This window comes from Chelonoidis abingdonii, chromosome 11 (genome assembly GCF_003597395.2).
Source record: "Chelonoidis abingdonii isolate Lonesome George chromosome 11, CheloAbing_2.0, whole genome shotgun sequence".
NCBI classification, from domain to species: domain Eukaryota; kingdom Metazoa; phylum Chordata; order Testudines; family Testudinidae; genus Chelonoidis; species Chelonoidis abingdonii.
Window position 1 is genome coordinate 14439779 of NC_133779.1, and position 18590 is coordinate 14458368.

General features: G+C 67.8%; 2 protein-coding genes across 2 annotated transcripts in view; one reads left to right on the forward strand and one right to left on the reverse strand.

Moving 5' to 3' along the window:
- Positions 1–1766: 1766 nt before the first annotated feature.
- Positions 1767–2863, forward strand: LOC116832310 (urotensin-2 receptor-like). Its single transcript, XM_075070458.1, has one exon. The coding sequence runs from the start codon at positions 1851–1853 to the stop codon at positions 2808–2810; it is 960 nt and encodes a 319-aa protein (XP_074926559.1). The 5' UTR covers positions 1767–1850; the 3' UTR covers positions 2811–2863.
- A 3095-nt stretch (positions 2864–5958) lies between these two features.
- LOC116832354 (myosin-14-like) overlaps positions 5959–18590 on the reverse strand; it is a 49245-nt gene continuing 36613 nt past the window's right edge. Inside the window, exons 17-32 of the mRNA XM_075071261.1 lie at positions 17435–17579; positions 16925–17131; positions 16494–16598; positions 15285–15511; positions 14579–14816; positions 13961–14176; positions 12927–13139; positions 12640–12801; positions 12040–12168; positions 11707–11795; positions 11131–11254; positions 10179–10387; positions 9727–9835; positions 8915–9087; positions 7936–7959; positions 5959–6296 (exon numbers count right to left, since the gene is read on the reverse strand). Of these exons, the coding sequence (XP_074927362.1) occupies positions 6038–6296; positions 7936–7959; positions 8915–9087; positions 9727–9835; positions 10179–10387; positions 11131–11254; positions 11707–11795; positions 12040–12168; positions 12640–12801; positions 12927–13139; positions 13961–14176; positions 14579–14816; positions 15285–15511; positions 16494–16598; positions 16925–17131; positions 17435–17579 (2629 nt within the window). The 3' untranslated portion in view covers positions 5959–6037. The remainder of the gene's footprint in view (positions 6297–7935; positions 7960–8914; positions 9088–9726; positions 9836–10178; positions 10388–11130; positions 11255–11706; positions 11796–12039; positions 12169–12639; positions 12802–12926; positions 13140–13960; positions 14177–14578; positions 14817–15284; positions 15512–16493; positions 16599–16924; positions 17132–17434; positions 17580–18590) is intronic.

Sequence of the window (18590 nt, forward strand, 5' to 3'; positions counted from 1 at the left end):
CGCAAGCACTTCCCAAAATTCCCTGCACCCGCCAGCGGCGACTCCCCGGCCGGGTAGCTCCCCACAGGGAGGGCAGGCTGGGCGTGCCCCGGGACACCGGAACAGGGGGCCATGGCCCCCCCACTTTTTACCTGCCGCAAAGGGCAAGTGACAGGAGGAGGAGAGGAGTGAGTAGGGGGGGCAATCTCGGAGGGTCGGCATGGCCCAGGGGCGCCCCAGTTTCAGCACCCAGCCACCGTTCCTGACATGCACAGCTGGTTCCGCCGTGAGCAGGCTCCACTTCATTTTGCAGTGTAGCTGCGGCGTTAAACTGGAGTGGTTGCTTCATGCAGACGAGTCTGCAGGGCAGCAGGGGGGCTGCTCCTGGGGGAAGCCCATCTTGTTTGCTGAAGGGAGGGATTTACTCGCATACCCACAGGCGGCCCTCAGAGCTGGGCGCCCGGCCAGCAGCCGCTGCTCGCCCGGCCTGAGCCCCAGCGCAAACGAAGCACTGTGGGGAGGGGTGTTGAGCGCGGGGGAGGGGGCAGCAGGGGCCGGGTGCATTTTCCCTGGGACCAGCCCGGGGGGGTGGGGAGATCTCTGGCTTGTTCCTCTCCCTGCGGTTTGGTTTGTCTCTGCGGGCGAGTCACCGACATTTCGGCAGGAAGTTTTTCCAAGGCAAACGCCCTGGACCCAGGCCTGGCCAGATCCCCGCGCCCAGACGGCTGCCTCAGGGTGGCACTAAGGGGTACAGTGTTGCAGGGATGAGGCGGGGGCTCATCAGGGGGCGCTGGGCTGCGGGGAGCAGGGCGGGGGGGCTCAGCAGGGGGTGCTGGGCTGCGGAGAGCGGGGCAGGGTCTCATCAGGGGGCGCTGGGCTGCGGGGAGCAGGGCGGGGGGCTCAGCAGGGGGCGCTGGGCTGCAGGGAGCAGGGTGGGGGCCCAACGGGGGGTGCTGTGCTGGGGGTGGCCACCAGGGGGCGCTCTCCCCCTGCAGTCAGTGCCAACCCCAAGGCCTCACGGTGGCAATTTTCTGGGCCAACCGGAGATTTGCTGGAGCTGACGTTCCCTGGGTGCCAAGGGACGTTTTCCCTGGGCCAGCAATGGCCATTTTTCAGCTGGCCCCTCGTTTTCCTTCCTCGGTCTGCGTCTCTGGCACTGTTTATTTCTCGCGCCCGTGGCTGGCGCTGGGCCCGCTGAACCCAGCAGGGGTGCGCCCGCCCCAGCAGGGCCACCTCACCCTGCCGTGCTTTCTCGCCTTTCTCCTTGGGGTCTTTTTTCCTAGTTCATTCGTCCCTTCTCCCTCCCTCCCTCCCTCATGTTTCAGGGGAGCCCCCTTCCTTCCTTTCCCAACCCCTCTGTCAAGCTGCCCGTCCCACCCGCCCCGTGGCTGGAAGAACCAGGTCGCTCTTTGCAGCTCAGACAGAAGCCAGGAGCATGCGCCCCCCGCCAGGGGCCGGCCGGCTCAGCCCCACATACCGACCTAGCAGGGTGCGTGGAATGCGGACAGAGCAGACGGCACAGGCCAGACACACACACACACACGCCCGCCAGCCACGCACGCACCCGCCCCAGCCAGGGCGCCGCCAGCCGCCGACCCCACCAGACCCCGGGCAGCAGGGGGCACAAGGCCAGCGACAGGGCAATCGGACTCCCCTCCCAGCCCTTCCGCCACAGCTTGGGGCTTGGAGAGTCGGACGAGAGGCGCACCGGCCAAAGCCATGGACTGATAGATCTGTCTGGGGACAGACGGGTAGTCTGGGGACAGACAGACGGGGGATCTGGAGGACGGACGACTGGCCAGACAGACTGCCGGCCGAGAGAAATCTCCTCTCCTGCCGTCGGATCCAGCCCTGTGTCCAGCCCCCCAGCCATGGACCCCCCCTTCAACGTGTCGTCCCCCTCCAACGGCTCGCTGGTGGGTGGGCTGCCGGAGGCAGCGGGGCTGAGCCTGCTGGGGGCGGCCGGGGCGGCCGGGAACCTGTACACACTGGCGGTGGCGCGGGCCGGGGCCGTCCCCTCCCCGCTCCACGTCCACATCGTCCACCTGGCGCTGGCCGACCTGCTGTACCTGGCCGGGGTGCCCTTCGTCGTGCACAATGGGCTGGCGCGGGACTGGTGCTTCGGCGAGGCCGGCTGCCGGGCCCTGCTCAGCCTGGACCTGCTCACCATGCACGCCAGCATCTTCCTGCTCACCCTGCTGAGCACCGAGCGGTGCCGGGCCGTGCGGCGCCCCTTCCGGGCTGCCCGCCGCTCTCCCACCCGCCGCCAGGCCCTGGCTGGGGCCGCCTGGGCCTCCGCCTTCGCCCTGGCGCTGCCCATGATGCTGATGGTGCGGCAGGAAGAGCGGGCGGCAGATGACGGCCGGGTGCGGCGGCTCTGCGTGCCCACCTGGCACGAGGCCCAGTACAAAACCTACCTCACCGTGCTCTTTGGCACCAGCATGGTGGGGCCCGGGCTGGCACTCGGGTACCTCTACGGGCGGCTGGCGTGGGCCTACTGGCTCTCGCAGACCCAGGGAGTGCTGGGCCCCCGGCGGGGGCCGAAGCAGAGGGTCTTCCTCCTCATTTTCCTCATCGTCGTGGCCTTCTGGGCCTGCTTCCTGCCCTTCTGGCTCTGGCAGCTGGTGCCTCTCTACAGCCCGGGCACGGCCGCCCGCTTGCCCGTGGCCACCGAGATCTACATCAACCACCTGGTCACCTGCCTGACCTACAGCAACAGCTGCATCAACCCTTTCCTCTACACACTGCTGACCCGCAGCTACCGCGACTACCGGCGGGTGCAACGGGCTGGGCGCAGGGCGGCGTCGCGGGCACAGGACGCGGGGCGCTGAGCAGCCAACAGACCTCCACAGGTAGGAGGCAGTGTGGGAGAGGGGCACTGCTAGGGGAAGATCACAGCATTGGGGAGAGGTGCCATGGGGCACTGCTGGGGAGAGGCGCCATGGGGCACTGCTGGGGGAAGATCACAGCACTGTGAGAGGTGCCGCAGGGCACTGCTGGGGGAAGATCGCAGCATCAGGGAGAGGTGCCACGGGCCACTGCTGGGGGAAGATTGCAGCACTAGGGAGAGTTGCTGTGGGAAGATCGCAGCACTGGGGAGAGGTGCTGTGGGGCACTGCTGGGGAAGATTGCAGGGCTGTGGAGAGGTGCCGTGGGACACTGCTGGGGGAAGATCACAGCGCTTCTGGGAGGTGCTGCAGGACACTGCTGGGGGAAGATTGCAGTGCTGGGGAGAGGTGATGGAGCACTGCTGGGGGAAGATCAGAGCACTGGGGAGAGGTGCCGTGGGCACTGCTGGGAGAAGATCGCAGCACTGGGGAGAGGTGCCGTGGGCACTGCTGGGGGAAGCTTGCAGCTGTGGAATCCCCGGCTCTTGTCCAGCCCTAAGCCAGGGGGATGGGAATGGAATGGGGCACAGGGTTTCCTCTCTCCCCCTTAGCAGCCATATGTCTCCCCCACGCTGCCAGAGCTGGACCTTGGGTGGTGGCGGGAGGGAGCTGCTGGCATGCCCCCCCCCAGTGCCCTCACACATGCGGCTGGCTCTGAGCCCCCTTCTCTCTGCACCCCTAGGAGCGGTGCCCCCCCTGTGGCAAGCCCTGGACAGGGCCTCACCTCACCCACTGCCCCATGAGGACTATGCATCAGCCCCCAGTGACCCCTCGACCCCACGCAGCCGGGACCGGAGGAAAAAGGAATAGGCCCGGCAAGAAACAAGGCGCCAGGACTCCTGGGTTCTCCGCAGCCCTCTGCGCTGGGAGGGAGGGTGGGGGCAGGGCTCCTGGGTTCTACGCAGCCAGCTGCGCTGGGAGGGAGGAGCGGGGCAGGACTCCTGGGTTCTCTGCAGCCAGCTGCGCTGGGAGGGAGGGTGGGGGCAGGACTCCTGGGTTCTCTGCAGCCAGCTGCGCTGGGAGGGAGGGTGGGGGCAGGACTCCTGGGTTCTCTGCAACCAGCTGTGCTGGGAGGGAAGGGGGTGGGGGGCAGGACTCTTGGGTTCTCTCTCCAGCTCTGGAAGGTGTTGGACCCCCTGTGGTACCTTTGGGGACCCCTGTATGAAATGGATGTGGGGGGGTTCTGTGCTGGGGGGAGGCAACCAGAGCCCCTCAGGCACTACCACAGTGGGGGGCCCATGCCCTCTGTGCCCAGCTCCAGGGATGTGCTGCCCGCGAGGGAGGTGCCACAAGCCAGCACCGCGTCTGCCTTTGTGGTCAGCAAAGAGAGACACACACCCCCCCGGGTTCCTCCCCCAGCTGTGCCAGCCCCACCCTGGGCCCACGGAGCTGGGCATGAGTCCTGCAGTGCCCAGGGGCTCCAGTGGTTTCTCCCTTGGCCTTGTCAGGCTGGTCCTGCTCTGCTGGGCGACGGGCAGTGGCTGGCACCAGCCTCCTACCAGACAGCAAAACCCAGGCACCAGCACAAGGGGAGGGGGTTGTGACCCAGGACTCCTGAGTTCTATCCCTGGCTCTGGGAACGGACGGGGACTGGGAGCTGGGACTCCTGGGTTCTCTCCTAGGAGGGGAGTGGGATCTAGTGGTTAGAGCAGGAGGGAGGGCAGAGCTGGGAGCCAGGACTCCTGGGTTCTCTCCCTGGGTCTGGGAACGGAGGGGGACTGGGAGCCAGGACTCCTGGGTTCTCCCCTAGGAGGGGAGTGGGATCTAGAGGTTAGAGTGGGGTGGGGCCCAGGCCGAGTGCTGGGGTCCTGTCCAAACTCAGCTCCCCTGGAAACGCTGTGAGGGGCAGGCCCCAGCTTTTAACCCCCCCTACGCTTGAGCTGGAGGTGTCAATAAACCGCCCCCGTCGCTCCACATCTGCTGTGTGCGTCTCACCCCCCGGCCGGCCCCGCCAGGCAGCCACGTGCAGCGAATCCGAGATGAACTTTAATAGAAGACACAAACCGGGGGGTAAAACGAAAAGCAAACAGAACCCCCTGAACCCCCTACAACCTCACCCAGCCAGCGCCCACCCAGGGGGAAAACACCCCACAACGGCTCCAGCCCCAGCCACCTTAGGAGCCTCTATGCCCCAAATCACTGTGCAGAGAGAATAGCATGGGGGGGGGGAGGGTCCAACCAGGGAGAGGGGGTGACCCCCCACAGCCAAAGGCCAAGAGACGCTAGGAAAAGGGGACCTGGGGGGGGGAGGGGATTAGTGACCCAGCGTTTGCTGAAGCAGGGGGAGGGAATGAGGGCTTAGCAAAGAGTTTCCATCTCTCTTCAGGGTGGGGGGGTCCCACCGTGTGTTGGCCGTAAGCCCAGGGGGGCCCGCTAGGGTTTACACTGAGCTGCTGAGATGTGGGGAAACTCAGAGGACCCGATCCTGGGGGGGGTGGGGAGGATGTGGGGCTAGATGGGCCTGGGGTTTGGTCTGAGGGACAGGAAGGGGGCAGGACACCAGGGTAGATGGACTGGGGGGGGCAGCTCTGGAGGGCAGGGAGGGGGCTGATGCCAATGAGGCCCTGGGGTGCCCCTGATGGCCAGGCCAGAGGCTGGGGTGCCCCAGACGGGGGCAGGACCCAGCAGACGGGGGTGACACATTGGCACCAGGTGAGGGGTCTCGCTGTGGGGCCTAGGACCAGATCTGAGTTGGGGGGGGTTCAGCCCCAGGGAACCCATTAACTCTTCAGTTCTTGCTTCTTCCAGGGTGTAGCTTGTGGGGGCGCCCCTGGCCAGCGCCACCCCACAGGGGAGCACAACGGAGGGAAGGGGTGGGGGAAATGTGCGCAGGCGGCCCCTCTAGTCCTGGGGCTGAACAGACAGGGGGTGGGAGGGCAGCTGTGTCAGCGGGATCCCAGGCTTGGGGTGGGGATCCTGGGGTGGGGGTGCTGGGTCAGGGGGGCAGGAGATCCCAGGCTGGGGGGTGCTGGGTTGGAGGGGATCCCTGGTTGGGGGGTGCTGGGCTCGGGGTCAGGAGATTCTGGTTGGGGGTGCTGGTTCAGGGCGGATCCAGTAGGGGGAGCACTTGCTGTGCCCCCCTCCCGCGGTCAAACCCTGGTGGGGGCAGGGGAGGTTATTCCATAGGGGATCCAGTTAGGCTGCAGCCCCCCCGCTCCAGGACTCCCGCTCTAAAGTGCTGCCTGATCCACAACCAGCCCCCGGCGTGGGGCCGGGATGGGCCCATGGCAGTGCTGGCCTGGCTTCATCGCTGCACCGGGGGGCCCGGTCCGGGGCCCCTCACAGGGCAGGGGCCTCAGCCGGGGGGGCTGCGGCTGCTGGTCGGGGGCTGGAGTCTCTGCGTTGGGCCCGTCGGCCTCATCGTCTGAGACGCCCTCCAGCCGGAAGACCTGACGCACCGTGCGGGTGGTGAACGTCAGGGGGGTGCGCCTGGGGGGGGAAAAAGGGGTCAGAACAGGCCATGGCCCCCCCACGCTGCTCCCACCGTGGCCCCAAGTCAGGGCTCCCGCCGTGGTCCCAAGTCTCCTACCATCACCCCACCTGACCCCCATGGCGAACCTGCTCCACAACCAAGGCCCCCACCCCTATCAGCCTATGGGTCCCCCACAACCAGCACCCATGTTCAACAGTGCCCCCTGGTCCCACACAGTCCCCACAGCCAGCACTGGTGCCCCTGCCCCCCCTCGCCAGCTCCCCCTGATTCCCCCTGTGCCCCACCACAGCACCCACCTTGCTCACGGTGCCCCCAGGACCCCCCACAACCAGCAACACCCTCCTTGGAGGCCCACACCCCATACCACCACCCACAGCACCCCCACCCCGCCCTGCACCCCTTGCCAGAAGAGGCTAGAAATGACACATTCAGCCCACACGCCCCACAAGCTGAGTGCAGCAGCAGCGTCACACAGCAGAGCCTGGGGATCTGGGACATGAGTGACCCAATGCCAGTAACTACCCCCCACCAGCCAGCACCTGGGACTGAACTGGGGGGAAGAGAACTGGGGGGAGAGGATTCCACAGCTTAGGGGTGTGAAAGTGGGAATGTTCATAATGTTTCCTCTGAGTGCTATGTGGGTGCCTCAGTTTCCCCTAAGCAGTTCTCGAGCGTCTCGGGGGGTTGCAGAGCCCTAGGGGGGCCAGTGGAATGGCATCTGCACGGAGAAGGGCTGACACCGGTCTCCTGGCAAGCGACGGCCTGGGCCCCTCCGGCGGCCAGAGGAGGGGCTGGGGCGTCTCAGTGTGGAGCTGGCTGGACAAAGGAGGGGAGCCCCGATGGGGCTCTGGCCTCCCTGGGGCCCCCAAGAGGGACCGAGCTGAGGGTCCTATCATCTGCACCTGCAAGCCCTGGCTGGGACTGTGCTTCTGTCACCTAATAAACCTTCTGTTTCCCTGGCTGGCTGAGTGTCATGGGGGTGCAGGCCTGGGCTCCCCACATTCCCTGACAGAGGCGGGGGTCCTGAGCTTAGAGGGGTTGGCAGAGGGGGAGCTCGGACAGGGGTACCCAGGAGGGAGCAGAGGGAGCTTGGGGGTGGGGCTTGCTGGTAGGGGGAGGGGAGTTTGGATGGGGACCCCAGAAGGGGGCAGAGAGAGCTTGGGGGGAACCACTGGCGGGGGAGGGAGTTTGGATGGGGGATCCCAGAAGGGGCAGAGGGACTCGGGGGGGACCACTGGGTGGAGCGAGGGGAGTTTGGATGGGGGACCCCAGGAGGGGGCAGAGGGAGCTCAGAAGGGGGGACCCCTGGTGTGGAGGGAGTTTGAGGGACCCCAGGAGGGAGCAGAGGGAGCTCAGAGGCAGGGACCACTGGGTGGAAAAGGGAGTTTGGATGGGGAACCCCAGAAGGGGGCAGAGGGAGCTCAGAGGCGGATACCATTGGGTGGAGGAGGGGAGTTTGGGGGGACCCCAGGAGGGGCAGAGGGAGCTCGGGGGATCCCTGTCCGTTGATGGCTCAGCCCTTCCCCCCAACACACACACAAGCAGCCCCTCCCCCACAGGGCACCGGAAGCGGGCACTGCCACACGCACACAGGCTGGCACGTTGGGGGGCAGCAGGAGCTGGGGGGGCACGTACTTGCGCTGGAGACGCTCCAACTTGCTGGAGGGTCGAGAGAAGGAACAGGAGAGACAGAGAAGTGAAAGAGACAGAGACTACCCAGCCTCGGAGAGAAAGGGGCTAGCAGACACAGCAGGCTGAGGGGGGCAGCTGGGAGCCGGACTCCTGGGTTCTCTTCATGGCTGTTCTGCGGATCCCACCCCTCCTCCTATGCCTCAGTTTCTCCTCCTGTGCTGAACTACTGCGCTGTGCATAGATGCCTTTCACCTGAGCCCTGGTGGTGCTGCCGGCTGACACCCTTCTCCAGACCCAGCTGGCCCCCAGCAGCACATGGCCCCCACCCCGCCCCGGAGCCGGACGACCCCATCCCTGGGGGGGCTGACTTGGGCATGGCGGGAAGAGCTCTGGGGTCAGATGTGCAGGGCAGGACTTAGATGGGTGCCCAGGCAGGGAGAGCAGGGTTTGAACCCCTAGCCCCACGAGGAGAGCAGGTTTTGAACCCCCAGCCCCATGAGGAGAGCCAGGTTCCACCCCAAACCGGGTTCCACCCCCCACCCCCAACCCCGCGAGGAGACTGGGTTCCACTCCCCCAACCCCCGCGAGGAGAACTGGGTTCCACTCCCCAGCCCTGCGAGGAGAGCCAGGTTCCAGCCCCGCGAGGAGAACCGGGTTCCACCCCCAGCCCTGGGGAGAGCCGGGTTCCACTCCCCCAGCCCTGCGAGGAGAACCGGGTTCCACCCCCTAGCCCCGTGGGAGAGCGGGTTACTTACTTATTTTTTACACACACACCACCACCACCCTGTAGGACCAGGCTCCCTAGAGCAGCCGGATTCAAATTCCCTCCCCCCATCCAGCCCCTCGAGAGCTCATACTTCAGTCCACAGCAACCCCCAGGTGCCCAGTGCCCCATCTACAGCCTGGGTGCCCCCAGCTCCGCCTGGTGCCCCTGCCCCCCACTCCGGTGTCCAGCGCACCACCCCCCCCCCCCCCCGGTCACCTGAGCCGGTTGCGCAGCGTGGTGACCTCGCGGTTCATGGACTCGGCCGACTCGGTGACCTCGTCCAGCTCCCGCTGCATGCGGCGCCGGCTGGAGTTCGCCCGCGACGCCTCCTCCTCCGCCTCCTCCAGCTGCCGCTTCAGCTGCTTCAGCCGGATGTGGCCCTTCTCCACCTGCCGGGCGCGGAGCAGGCGGCTCAGCAAGGGCACTAGGGGGCGCCTGCTGCAGGGAGTGTGGGGCACTGGCCCACACATGCTGGGGTGGGGAGGTTTGGCAGGGGACAGGTGACCAGGAGGCGCCATGTCGTGAGGAGCCGAGCAGGCCATGGGGCTGGCAGGGGGCGCCGCGGGGCAGGGCAGGGGGTCAGTGGGGGGTGCCATGCTATGGGGTACTGGTGTCGGCAAGGGGGCGCCATGCGACAAGGGACCAAGCAGGCCATGGGGCTCGCAGGGGGTGCCGTGGGGCAGGGCAGAGGGTCAGTGGGGGGTGCTGTGCAGCGGGGTACTGGGGGGCACCATGACACAAGAGGCCAAGCAGGCCATGGGGCTGGCAGGGCAAAGGGTCAGTGGGGGGTGCCATGCTGCGGGGTACTGGTGTCGGCAAGGGGGCGCCATGCGACAAGGGACGAGCAGGCCATGGGGCTGGCAGGGGGCGCCGTGGGGCAGGGCAGAGGGTCAGTGGGAAGTGCCATGCTGCGGGGTACTGGTGTCGGCAAGGGGGCGCCATGCGACCAGGGACCAAGCAGGCCATGGGGCTGGCAGGGAGCACTGTGGGGCAGGACAGGGAGGGGATGCTGTGGGGCGGGCCCATACCTGGTCCTTGAACTGGTCTGCGCTCCGGCGCTCTTCTTCCACCTGCAGCACCACCTCCTTCAGCCGCTTCTCCGCCCGGCGCACCAGTTTCCCCGACAGGATCCGCTCCCTGAGCCAGGGGGGGGGGGCAGTGGGGGAGGTCAGCCCCGGCTCACAGGGGGGTGCACCATACCCAGAATCCTCCGGGGCAGCCACATCTCTTCTCTGACCCCCAGAGGGTTCTGGGTAGACAAACGCCAAGCCCCCCGCCTGCTCTGGCCATGGCTCTGACCCTGGAGCATTCTGGGTAGTCAGGCCCCCTGGTGCCCAAGCAGTGGGTTATACCCCAGGGGATACAGCCCCAGAACATGCTGGGAACTGGCTCCCAGGCTCTGCCCCTCCACCCCCACCCTGATGTCCAGCCCCAGGGCATGCTGGGTAACCCCCCCCAGGGGGTCTGGGCCCAGGGTCACCTGGACTCCTGCTCCAACTGCTCCTCCAGCTGGGCCACCTTGGCCTCCAGGGTGGCGATGCTCAGCTTGTACTTGGCCTTGACGGAGGAGTCCAGCTCGCCGAGCTTGGCTCGCAGCTCCTTGTTCTGCCGCTCCATCTGCTGCCGGGTGTTCTCAGCCTTCTGTGAGAAGCTGCGCTCGGCCCCCAGCTCCGTCGTCAGCGTCTCCACCTGCGGGGGGGCGGGGGCCGGTCACGCGACGCCTGGGACCCCCTGCCCCACCGGGCGCTTCCCCACACAGTCAGTGCTGGCCCCGAAGGTGGCAAAAGGGGGCGTTGGGCTATGGGGAACGGGGCGGGGGCAGGGACCGGAGCAGGGGCTCGGCAGGGGGTGCTGGGCTGCAGGGAGCGGGGCGGGGACAGGGAGTGGGGCAGGGGGTCAGCAGGGGGCACTGGGCTGTGGGGAGCAGGGAAGGGACAGGGAGTGGGGCAGGGGGTCAGCAGGGGGTACTGGGCTGTGGGGAGCGGGCCAGGGGTCACTAGGGGGCACTGGGCTGCAGGGAGCGGGGCAGGGACAGGGAGTGGGGCAGGGGGTCAGCAGGGGGCACTGGGCTGTGGGGAGCGGGGCAGGGGTCAGTAGGGGGCACTGGGTTGCAGGGAGCGGGGCAGGGACAGGGAGTGGGGCAGGGGGTCAGCAGGGGGCACTGGGCTGTGGGGAGCGGGGCCAGGGGCTCAGCAGAGGGTGCTGGGATGCAGAGGTGGGGCGGGGGCTCAGTAGGGGGTGCTGGGCTGTGGGGAGCAGGGCGGGGGCAGGGAGCAGGGCAGGGGATCAGCAGGGGGTTCTGGGCTGCAGGGAGCGGGGCAGGGAATCAGCAGGGGGTGCTGGGCTTCAGGGGTGGGGCGGGAACCCAGCAGGGGGCGCTGGGCTCTGGGGGCTCACCAGGGGGTGCTGCAGCGTTCTCGACCCCCACTCACCTGCAGGCTCAGCTTGCGGTAACGGTCATTCAGCAGCTCCGCGTTGCTCTGCTCCTCGTCCAGCTCCTCCTCCAGCTGCCCGATCCGGGCCTCCAGGTGCCGCTTCTCATCCAGCAGCGCCGACCTGCGGGGAGTGGGGCCTGGGCTGAGGGGGCTGGGAGCCCGGGGCAAGGGCATCTCTGGGGCAAGCAGCTCGTGCTCCGCGCCCAGGATACGGATCGTGGCAGCAGCAGCGGCTGGGGGCAGGGTGTTCACAAGGGAGCACTGGGGGGCAAGGGGCAGTGGGTGGGGCAAATTAAAAGATGGGGTGGGTCATGGACATGGCACACATGGGGCAGGGGCGGGACATGAGTACGGCAGGCATGGCAGTGGGTGGGGCAGGCAGAGGGAGCGGAGCTCATGGCAGCAGGGGGTGGAGCTCACAACAGGCCAGAGGCAGGGGAGTGGCGGGGCGGGGTGCACTGTGGGCAGGGGGGCCGGGCTTCCGTGCAGCGGGCAGGGCGCAGGGCACTCGTCATTGGCAGGGGCAGAGCCTACGGCAGTGGGTGGGGCCTACGCAGTGGGCGGGCCACTCACTTGCCGCTGACGCCATTGGCCAGCTCGTCGGCCAGGTCGTCGCGCTCCTGCTGCGCCTGCCGCTTGGCTCGCTCGGCCGCCGCCAGCTCCTGAAATGAGTGGGGCAGGGGTCAGAGGCGGGGGGGTCTTGGCTGTGTTCGTGGGGCATTGACACCCCCCACAGCATGTACCCGCCCCCACCACCTCATGTCGCTGCATTAGTCCAGCCCTCAAAATGAAACAGCCCGACCTCCTGCAGCTGAAGTAGCTCTGCCCCCAAAGAAAGAGCCCCTCTCCCTCACCTCCTGCAGCTGAAGTAGCTCCACCCCCAAAGAAAGAGCCCCACCCCCTCACCTCCTGCAGCTGAAGTAGCTCCGCCTCCAAGTTTTTCAGTTTCTTCTCATTCTCCCTGGACTGGATGAAGATCTCCTCGCGGGACGTGCGGGACTCCTCCACCTCCCGCCACAGCTCCTTCATCTGGGCCTGCAGGGGATGGGTTGAGAGCAAGCGAGAGGGATCCCGTAAGGCAGGGTAAGCCCCACCCCTGGGGCGCCCGGACGCCAGGGTCCCATAACGCACGGTAAGCCCCGCCTCTTGGGTGCCCGGATGCCAGGGTCCCATAACGCACGGTAAGCCCCGCCCCTGGGATGCCCAGATGCCAGGGTCCCATAACGTAGGGTAAGCCCTATCCCTGGAAGCAGGTTAAGCCCCACCCCTTTGGCGCCTGGGTGGCGCCTGAGTCCCATAATGCAGGGTAAGCCCCGCCCCAGAGCACCCAGATGCCGGGGTCCTATAACGTAGAAGGAGGAACAAGATACTCCAGCTCCCAGCATGCACTGCTCCCCTTCTGGCTTCCCCTGTAGCCCAGGGGAAGCCAGAGCTCCTCCCTGAACCCCACAGGATCCTCCTCCTGCCCCCAGACCCCTCCCCCTGGTCCCAAGCCACACCCCCTACCTGCAGTTTGCGGAGCTGCTTAACGGCCTCTTCGCGCCCCTTGTTGGCGGCGTCGATCTGCCCCAGCACCTCCTGCAGGTCCAGCTCCAGCTTCTTCCGTGCCGCCACCGCCTGGGCTCGCTGCTTTCGCTCGCCATCCAGCTCCTGCTCCAGGTCCCGCACCTGGTGGGGGGAAAGGGGTCACCCACGGACAGCGCCCGCCCTGCAGCCAGTGGGCACCAGCCTGCCGCCGGCCCAGCCCCCTCCCCGCCAACCCCCTAGCCCCGGCACCCCCCGGTAGTCCCCACCTGCTTGGCGAGCAGCTTCTTCTTGTCGTCGTCAGTGTTGTCACGGTTCTGCAGCTCCCGCTCGTGCTGTGCCTTCATAGCCTGCAGGGTCACCTCCAGCCGCAGCTTCCCATCCTCCGTGGCCTGCAGCTCGTCCTCCAGCTCCTCCAGCTGCGCCCGCATCTCCTGCACCTGCTGCTCCAGCGCCCGCTTCGACCGCTCCAGCTCGTGCACCTGTGGGAGGGCACAGACCAGGGTTCCCAGCATGCACTGAGCCGGCATCACCAACAGGCACCGCGCTGCCGTCCCCAGCGCGCACAGCACCACCACCCAGGGCTCCCATCATGCACTACACCCAGGTTCCCAGCATGCACCGCGCCACAGCCTTCCTGGGGGCACGGTCCAGGGTTCCCAGCATGCACTACACCCCGGTTCCCAGCATGCACCGCGCCGCGGCCCTCCCAGCGCATGGCCCAGGGCTCCCGATGTGCACCGCACCAGGGCTCCCAGCATGCACCACGCCACAGCCCTCCTGGGGGCACGGCCCAGGGCTCCCAGCATGCACTACACCCAGGTTCCCAGCATGCACTGCGCCACAGCCCTCCCAACCGCATGGCCCAGGGCTCCCAGCATGCATTACACCCGGGTTCCCAGCATGCACCGCACCACGGCCCTCCCAGGGCATGGGCCAGGGCTCCCGACATGCACTGCATCAGGGCTCCCAGCATGCACTGCGCCACGGCCCTCCCAGGGCATGGGCCAGGGCTCCCGACATGCACTGCATCAGGGCTCCCAGCATGCCACTTGCACGGCCCTCCCAGGGATGGGTCAGGGCTTCCCCGACGTTGCACCGTACAGGCTCCCAGCATGCACGCGCGCCACGGCCCCCAGGACACACACCTGTGTTTGACCAACCCCTCCCAGAGACTGGGCAGAGAACCCAGTGAGTCCTGGCTCGGAGCCCAGGCCCCCCTCCCCATGCCAAGGCGGGGGTTGGACCCAGCCGTCGGGCGGGGCTCCTTACGTTTGCCGACCATCGTTCCTCTGGAGCTGACCAGGTCGTCAGGCTCAGCCCGGCAGCTGCTATGTTCTGCGCGAGTCCGCTCCTCCCGCAGCTCAGCGACTTCAGCGCCCTGGGTCAGCGACAGCCCTGGTCTCCTTCTCCCGGCTCGGCCTCGGCCGTCCCGCTTCTCCGCATGGGCGCGCACACCAGCTCTTCTCTGCGCCAGCATCTTGCGGGAGGCCAGCGCAGTCAGGGGGCCCGGCCATGGCTGGGGGTGGGAGAGGGGAGCCTTCCGCAGGTAGAGGTGGGGAAGGGGAGCCCCGGCCAGGCGAGGGGGGGGGAAGGGAGCCTGCAGCTGGGGGCTGGAGGCGGGATGGGAGGGGAGTAGTAGGATTTGGGAGGCTCGAAGTAGCATGGAGGGTTCGTGGGTTAGCGGTTGACAGATGTGAAGGAGGAAGTCAGTGGCTGTTGGGATGGGGAGGTCGGTGGATGGAGGGGTCAGCGGCTGTGGGGCAAGGGAGGCGAGGTGAGGAGGAAGGCTGGCAGGAGCGGCAATGGGGGGAAGCACTGTGAGGGGCGGGGGGAGCAGGGGAGCAGTGCGAGGGTGGACAGCAGGGGGAGCGTGGGGGTGGGTGGCAGTGGGATTCGGGGGCAGGGGCTGCGTCCTCACCTGTCCGACTTCTTCCTGCCGCGCCTCCAGGATTGGCAACGCACTGGCGTCTGGCCGCGCCAGGTGAGCATCGTCCATCCTGCTGCAGCAGCGCCCGGTTCTTCTCCAGCTTCCGGCCGCTTGCGCTCTTCCTCCAGCGCTGCCCAGCAGCTCCAGCTTCGGGCGGCCGTCGCCGGGCCTCTCCACGCGCCTCGCCGTGGCCCCGCGTCCTCCTCCAGCTGTCCGCGCGCCTCCACACCTGCAGCAGCCGGGTCAGCGGGGACGCGGGCCCCCACCCTGGCTGCGGCCCCACGCACCCCACAGCCACCCGGAGCACTGAGCCCCTGCGCCCCACAGCCTACCGGAGCTGGCATGCACGTGCCCCCACAGCCCCCCACCCTGGAACTGGCCGGCCCCACGCACCCCCCGAGCTCCCCACCTCAGAGTCAGCCAGTCCCAGGACATGCTCCCCACCCCAGCCAGCAAATGGCCCCTCTCTTGGGAGACACTGGGATGCGAGCAGGGACGGAACAAAGAGGGGGCCGGGGCAGGAAACACTGCACCTGCCGTCCCAAGCACACTGCACCAGTGCTCTGCATCCACTGCATCTCGTTCACTGCATCCCCACACTGCACCCCTGGCACCCCTCACATAGCACCCACTGTGCCCCTCATACTGCACCCACTGTGCCAGCGCTTGGCACCCACTGCATCCCTGGCACCCTCACACTGCACCTGCTGCACCACCCACAGCTGTGCACACTGAGCCAGTTCCCCCCTCATGGCCCCGGGCCAGGCCCACCTGCTGCTGCAGGGCCTGGATCTGGCGGTTCAGATTGGCCTTCACAGCCTCCTCCTCCTCCAGCTGCTCCAGCACGGCACCCTTCTCCTCCTCCAGCTGCCGCACCCGCGAGCCCAGCGCCAGCTTCTGCCGCGTCTCCTCCTGCAGCAGCTCCTGGGGGGCGAGGGGGCATCCCGGGTTAGAGACCCCGCCACAGACCCTGACCCCTGACCCCAGGCAGAAACCCCGACCCCGGGTTAGAGACCCTGCCGCTGACCCTGACCCCCGACCCAGGCAGAAACCCCGACCCTGGGTTAGAGACCCTGCCGCTGACCGTGACCCCCAACCCCAGGCAGAGACCCCACCGCAGGCTCCTCCCACTGAATCCAGGGCAGAGACCCTGCCGCAGGCCCCGCACCCCCCGGTTAGAGACCCCGCCACAGACCCCGTCCCTCAACCCCAGGCAGAGACCCTGCCGCAGGCCTCTCCCTCTGCCCCCAGGTTAGACACCCCACCGCAGACCCTGATCCCTGACCTCAGGGCAGAAATCCCGCTGCAGACTCCAACTCCCAGCAGAGACCCCGACCCCAGGGCAGAGACCCCACTCCAGGCCCTGACCCCGGGCAGAGACCCCACCACAGGCCCTTCCCCCTGACCCCAAGGAGAGACCCCAACCCCGGGATAGAGACCCCGACCCCGGGGCAGAGACCCCACCGCAGGTCCTGCCCCCGGGGCACAGACACCCCCCGCAGGAGCCCGGTCAGAGACCCCGCTGCAGGCCCCTCCCCCTGACCCTGGGTTAGAGACCCTGCCGCAGACCCCGACCCCCAGCAGAGACCCCGATCCCGCCCAGAGCAGAGACCCCACCACAGCCCCCTGCCAGACCCCCAGGCCCAGGGGCAGAGCTGCTCTGTGCCTACCAGACACCACCCTGCCCATACTAGCCAGGCCCCACTTCCCTGGCCCCACCCCACCTAGCTCCCCCCGCCCAGGCCCCATTCCCAGCCCCCCTTTAGAAACTGCTCCATCCCCTCCCCCCCGCCACCCACCTCTGCATTAACCTCGTGGGGCACAGAGCCCATCCCCCCGCCCTGAACCACTGCCCCCAACCTGGCACCTGCTGGGCTTAGCCCCGCGTCCCCCGGTGGGGCCCTACCTGGGCGTCCTGCAGGTGGGACTCCGCGGTGGCCAGCTCCTTGGCGAGCTTGGTCGTCTTCGACTCCGTGGTGCCCAGGGCCCCTGAGACGCTGTCCAGTTCATTCTGCCCGGGGTAGACAGGGGAGGCTCAGCGACCCTGCTCCACGGCCCCCATCATCCCACAGGGATGATCTGTGGGGCTGGGGGCAGGGAGGGGGCAGGATACTGGGGTAGATGGGCTCGGAGGAGAGATGGAGGGGGCGGGATATCTGGGTAGATGGGCTCAGGAGTGCAGGGAGGGGGAAGGATACTGGGGTGGATGGGCTCAGAGGGGTGATGGAGAGGGCAGGATATCTGGCTAGATGGGCCCGGGGGGCAGGGGGGTGGCAGGATACCGGGGTGGATGGAGGGGATCCATGGGTACGATCCAGGGGGCAAGGGGGGTCTCACCTGCAGCTTGCCCACGCGGTCAGCGAGCTCGGCCTTGGCTCGTTCGGCCTCGCTGGCCCGGATCTGCAGCTCCTGCACCTGCCCCTCCAGCTTCTTGCGGCGCTGGTCTGAGTCCAGCCGGGTGGCCTGCAGACTCTTCACCTCCTGCACCAGCTCCGCCTTCTCCCCCTCCAGCGCCTGCTTCGCCTTCTCCAGGGTGCCTTTCACCTGGGGGGGCCGAGAACCACCTCACACAGAGCTACCATCCCACAGCAGAGCCCGAGAGAATCTAGGAGTCTGGACTGCCAGCCCCTGCCCCCCTGCTTTCACCACTAGACACCGCTCTCCTCATAGAGCCAGGGAGAGAACCCAGAAGTCCGGGCTGCCAGCCCCTGCCTGTGCTGACCCCACTGAGCTCTCTCCAGGCAGCACTGGGGGAAGGCTGAGGGAACCTGGCACAACAGAGATCCTGGCAGGGGAGAGCAGGTGGGACCCAGCCCCATGGGGGACCCTTCCCCTCCCGGCCCATACCCGACGCGACTGCTCCAGCTGCTCAGACAGCTCCTCCAGGGCGTGGGCGTGTCGCTGGCGCAACTCCAGCACCTGGGCCTCGTGCAGCTTCACTTCATCCTCCATCCCCTTCTTCAGCTCCGCCACCTCCTGCTCCCGCTTCGACCTGTGGGGGTGCAGCAATGAGCCACGGGCTGGGGGGGTGGGGGCGCAGGATCTACTGCTCCAGGGACCCGTTGCCCTAGGCTGAGACGTGGGCGGCTCCAGGTGGGTGCACAGGGATGCAGCTGGCTCTGTGGGGAGGCGGTCGGGTGCGTGGGGTCGTGGCTGGCTCCCGGGGGAAGCGGACTAGGTGCGTGGGAATGCGGCTGGCTCTGGGGTGAGGTGGGCCAGGCCTGGGGACGCAGCCAGCCCCAGGGGTAGATAGGCAAGGCACACAGGGATGCAGCTCACTCTGGGGGGAGGCAGGTGGGCTATGGGGATGGTGCACACCAGCCCCAGGGATAGGCAGGCCAGGGAGGGTGTGCGGGAATGCGGCTGGCTCTGGGGGGAGGCGAGCCAGGCCCGAGGATGTGGGTGGCTCTGGGGAAGGTGCGCGGAGATGCGGCTGGCTCTGGGGGGAGGCGAGCTAGGACATGGGCGGCTCTGGGGAAGGTGCACGGAGATGCGGCTGGCTCTGGGGGGAGGCGAGCCAGGCCCAGGAACATGGGTGGCTCTGGGGAAGGTGCATGGGGATGCAGCTGGCTCTGGGGGGAGGTGAGCCAGGCCCGAGGATGTGGGTTGGCTCTGGGGAAGGTGCGCAGGGATGTGGCTGGCTCTTGGGGGAGGCGAGCCAGGCCAGGGACGTGGGTGGCTCTAGGAAAGGTGCGCGGGGATGCAGCTGGCTCTGAGGGGAGGCAAGCCAAGCCTGGGGACGTAGGCAGCTCTGGGGAAGGTGCGCGGCGATGCGGCTGGCTCTGGGGGGAGGCAAGCCAGGCCCGGGGACGTGGGTGGCTCTAGGGAAGGTGCGCGGGGATGCGGCTGGCTCTGGGGGGAGGCGAGCCAGGCCCAAGGATGTGAGTGGCAGTGGGGAAGGTGCACGGGGATGCGGCTGGCTCTGGGGGGAGGCGAACCAGGCCCGAGGACGTTGGCGGCTCTGGGGAAGGTGCGCGGGGATGCGGCTGGCTCTGGGGGGAGG

Coding starts and splice junctions, on each gene's coding strand:
- LOC116832310 (XM_075070458.1), top strand. CDS start 1,851: ATGGACCCCCCCTTCAACGTGTCGTCCCCCTCCAACGGCTCGCTGGTG.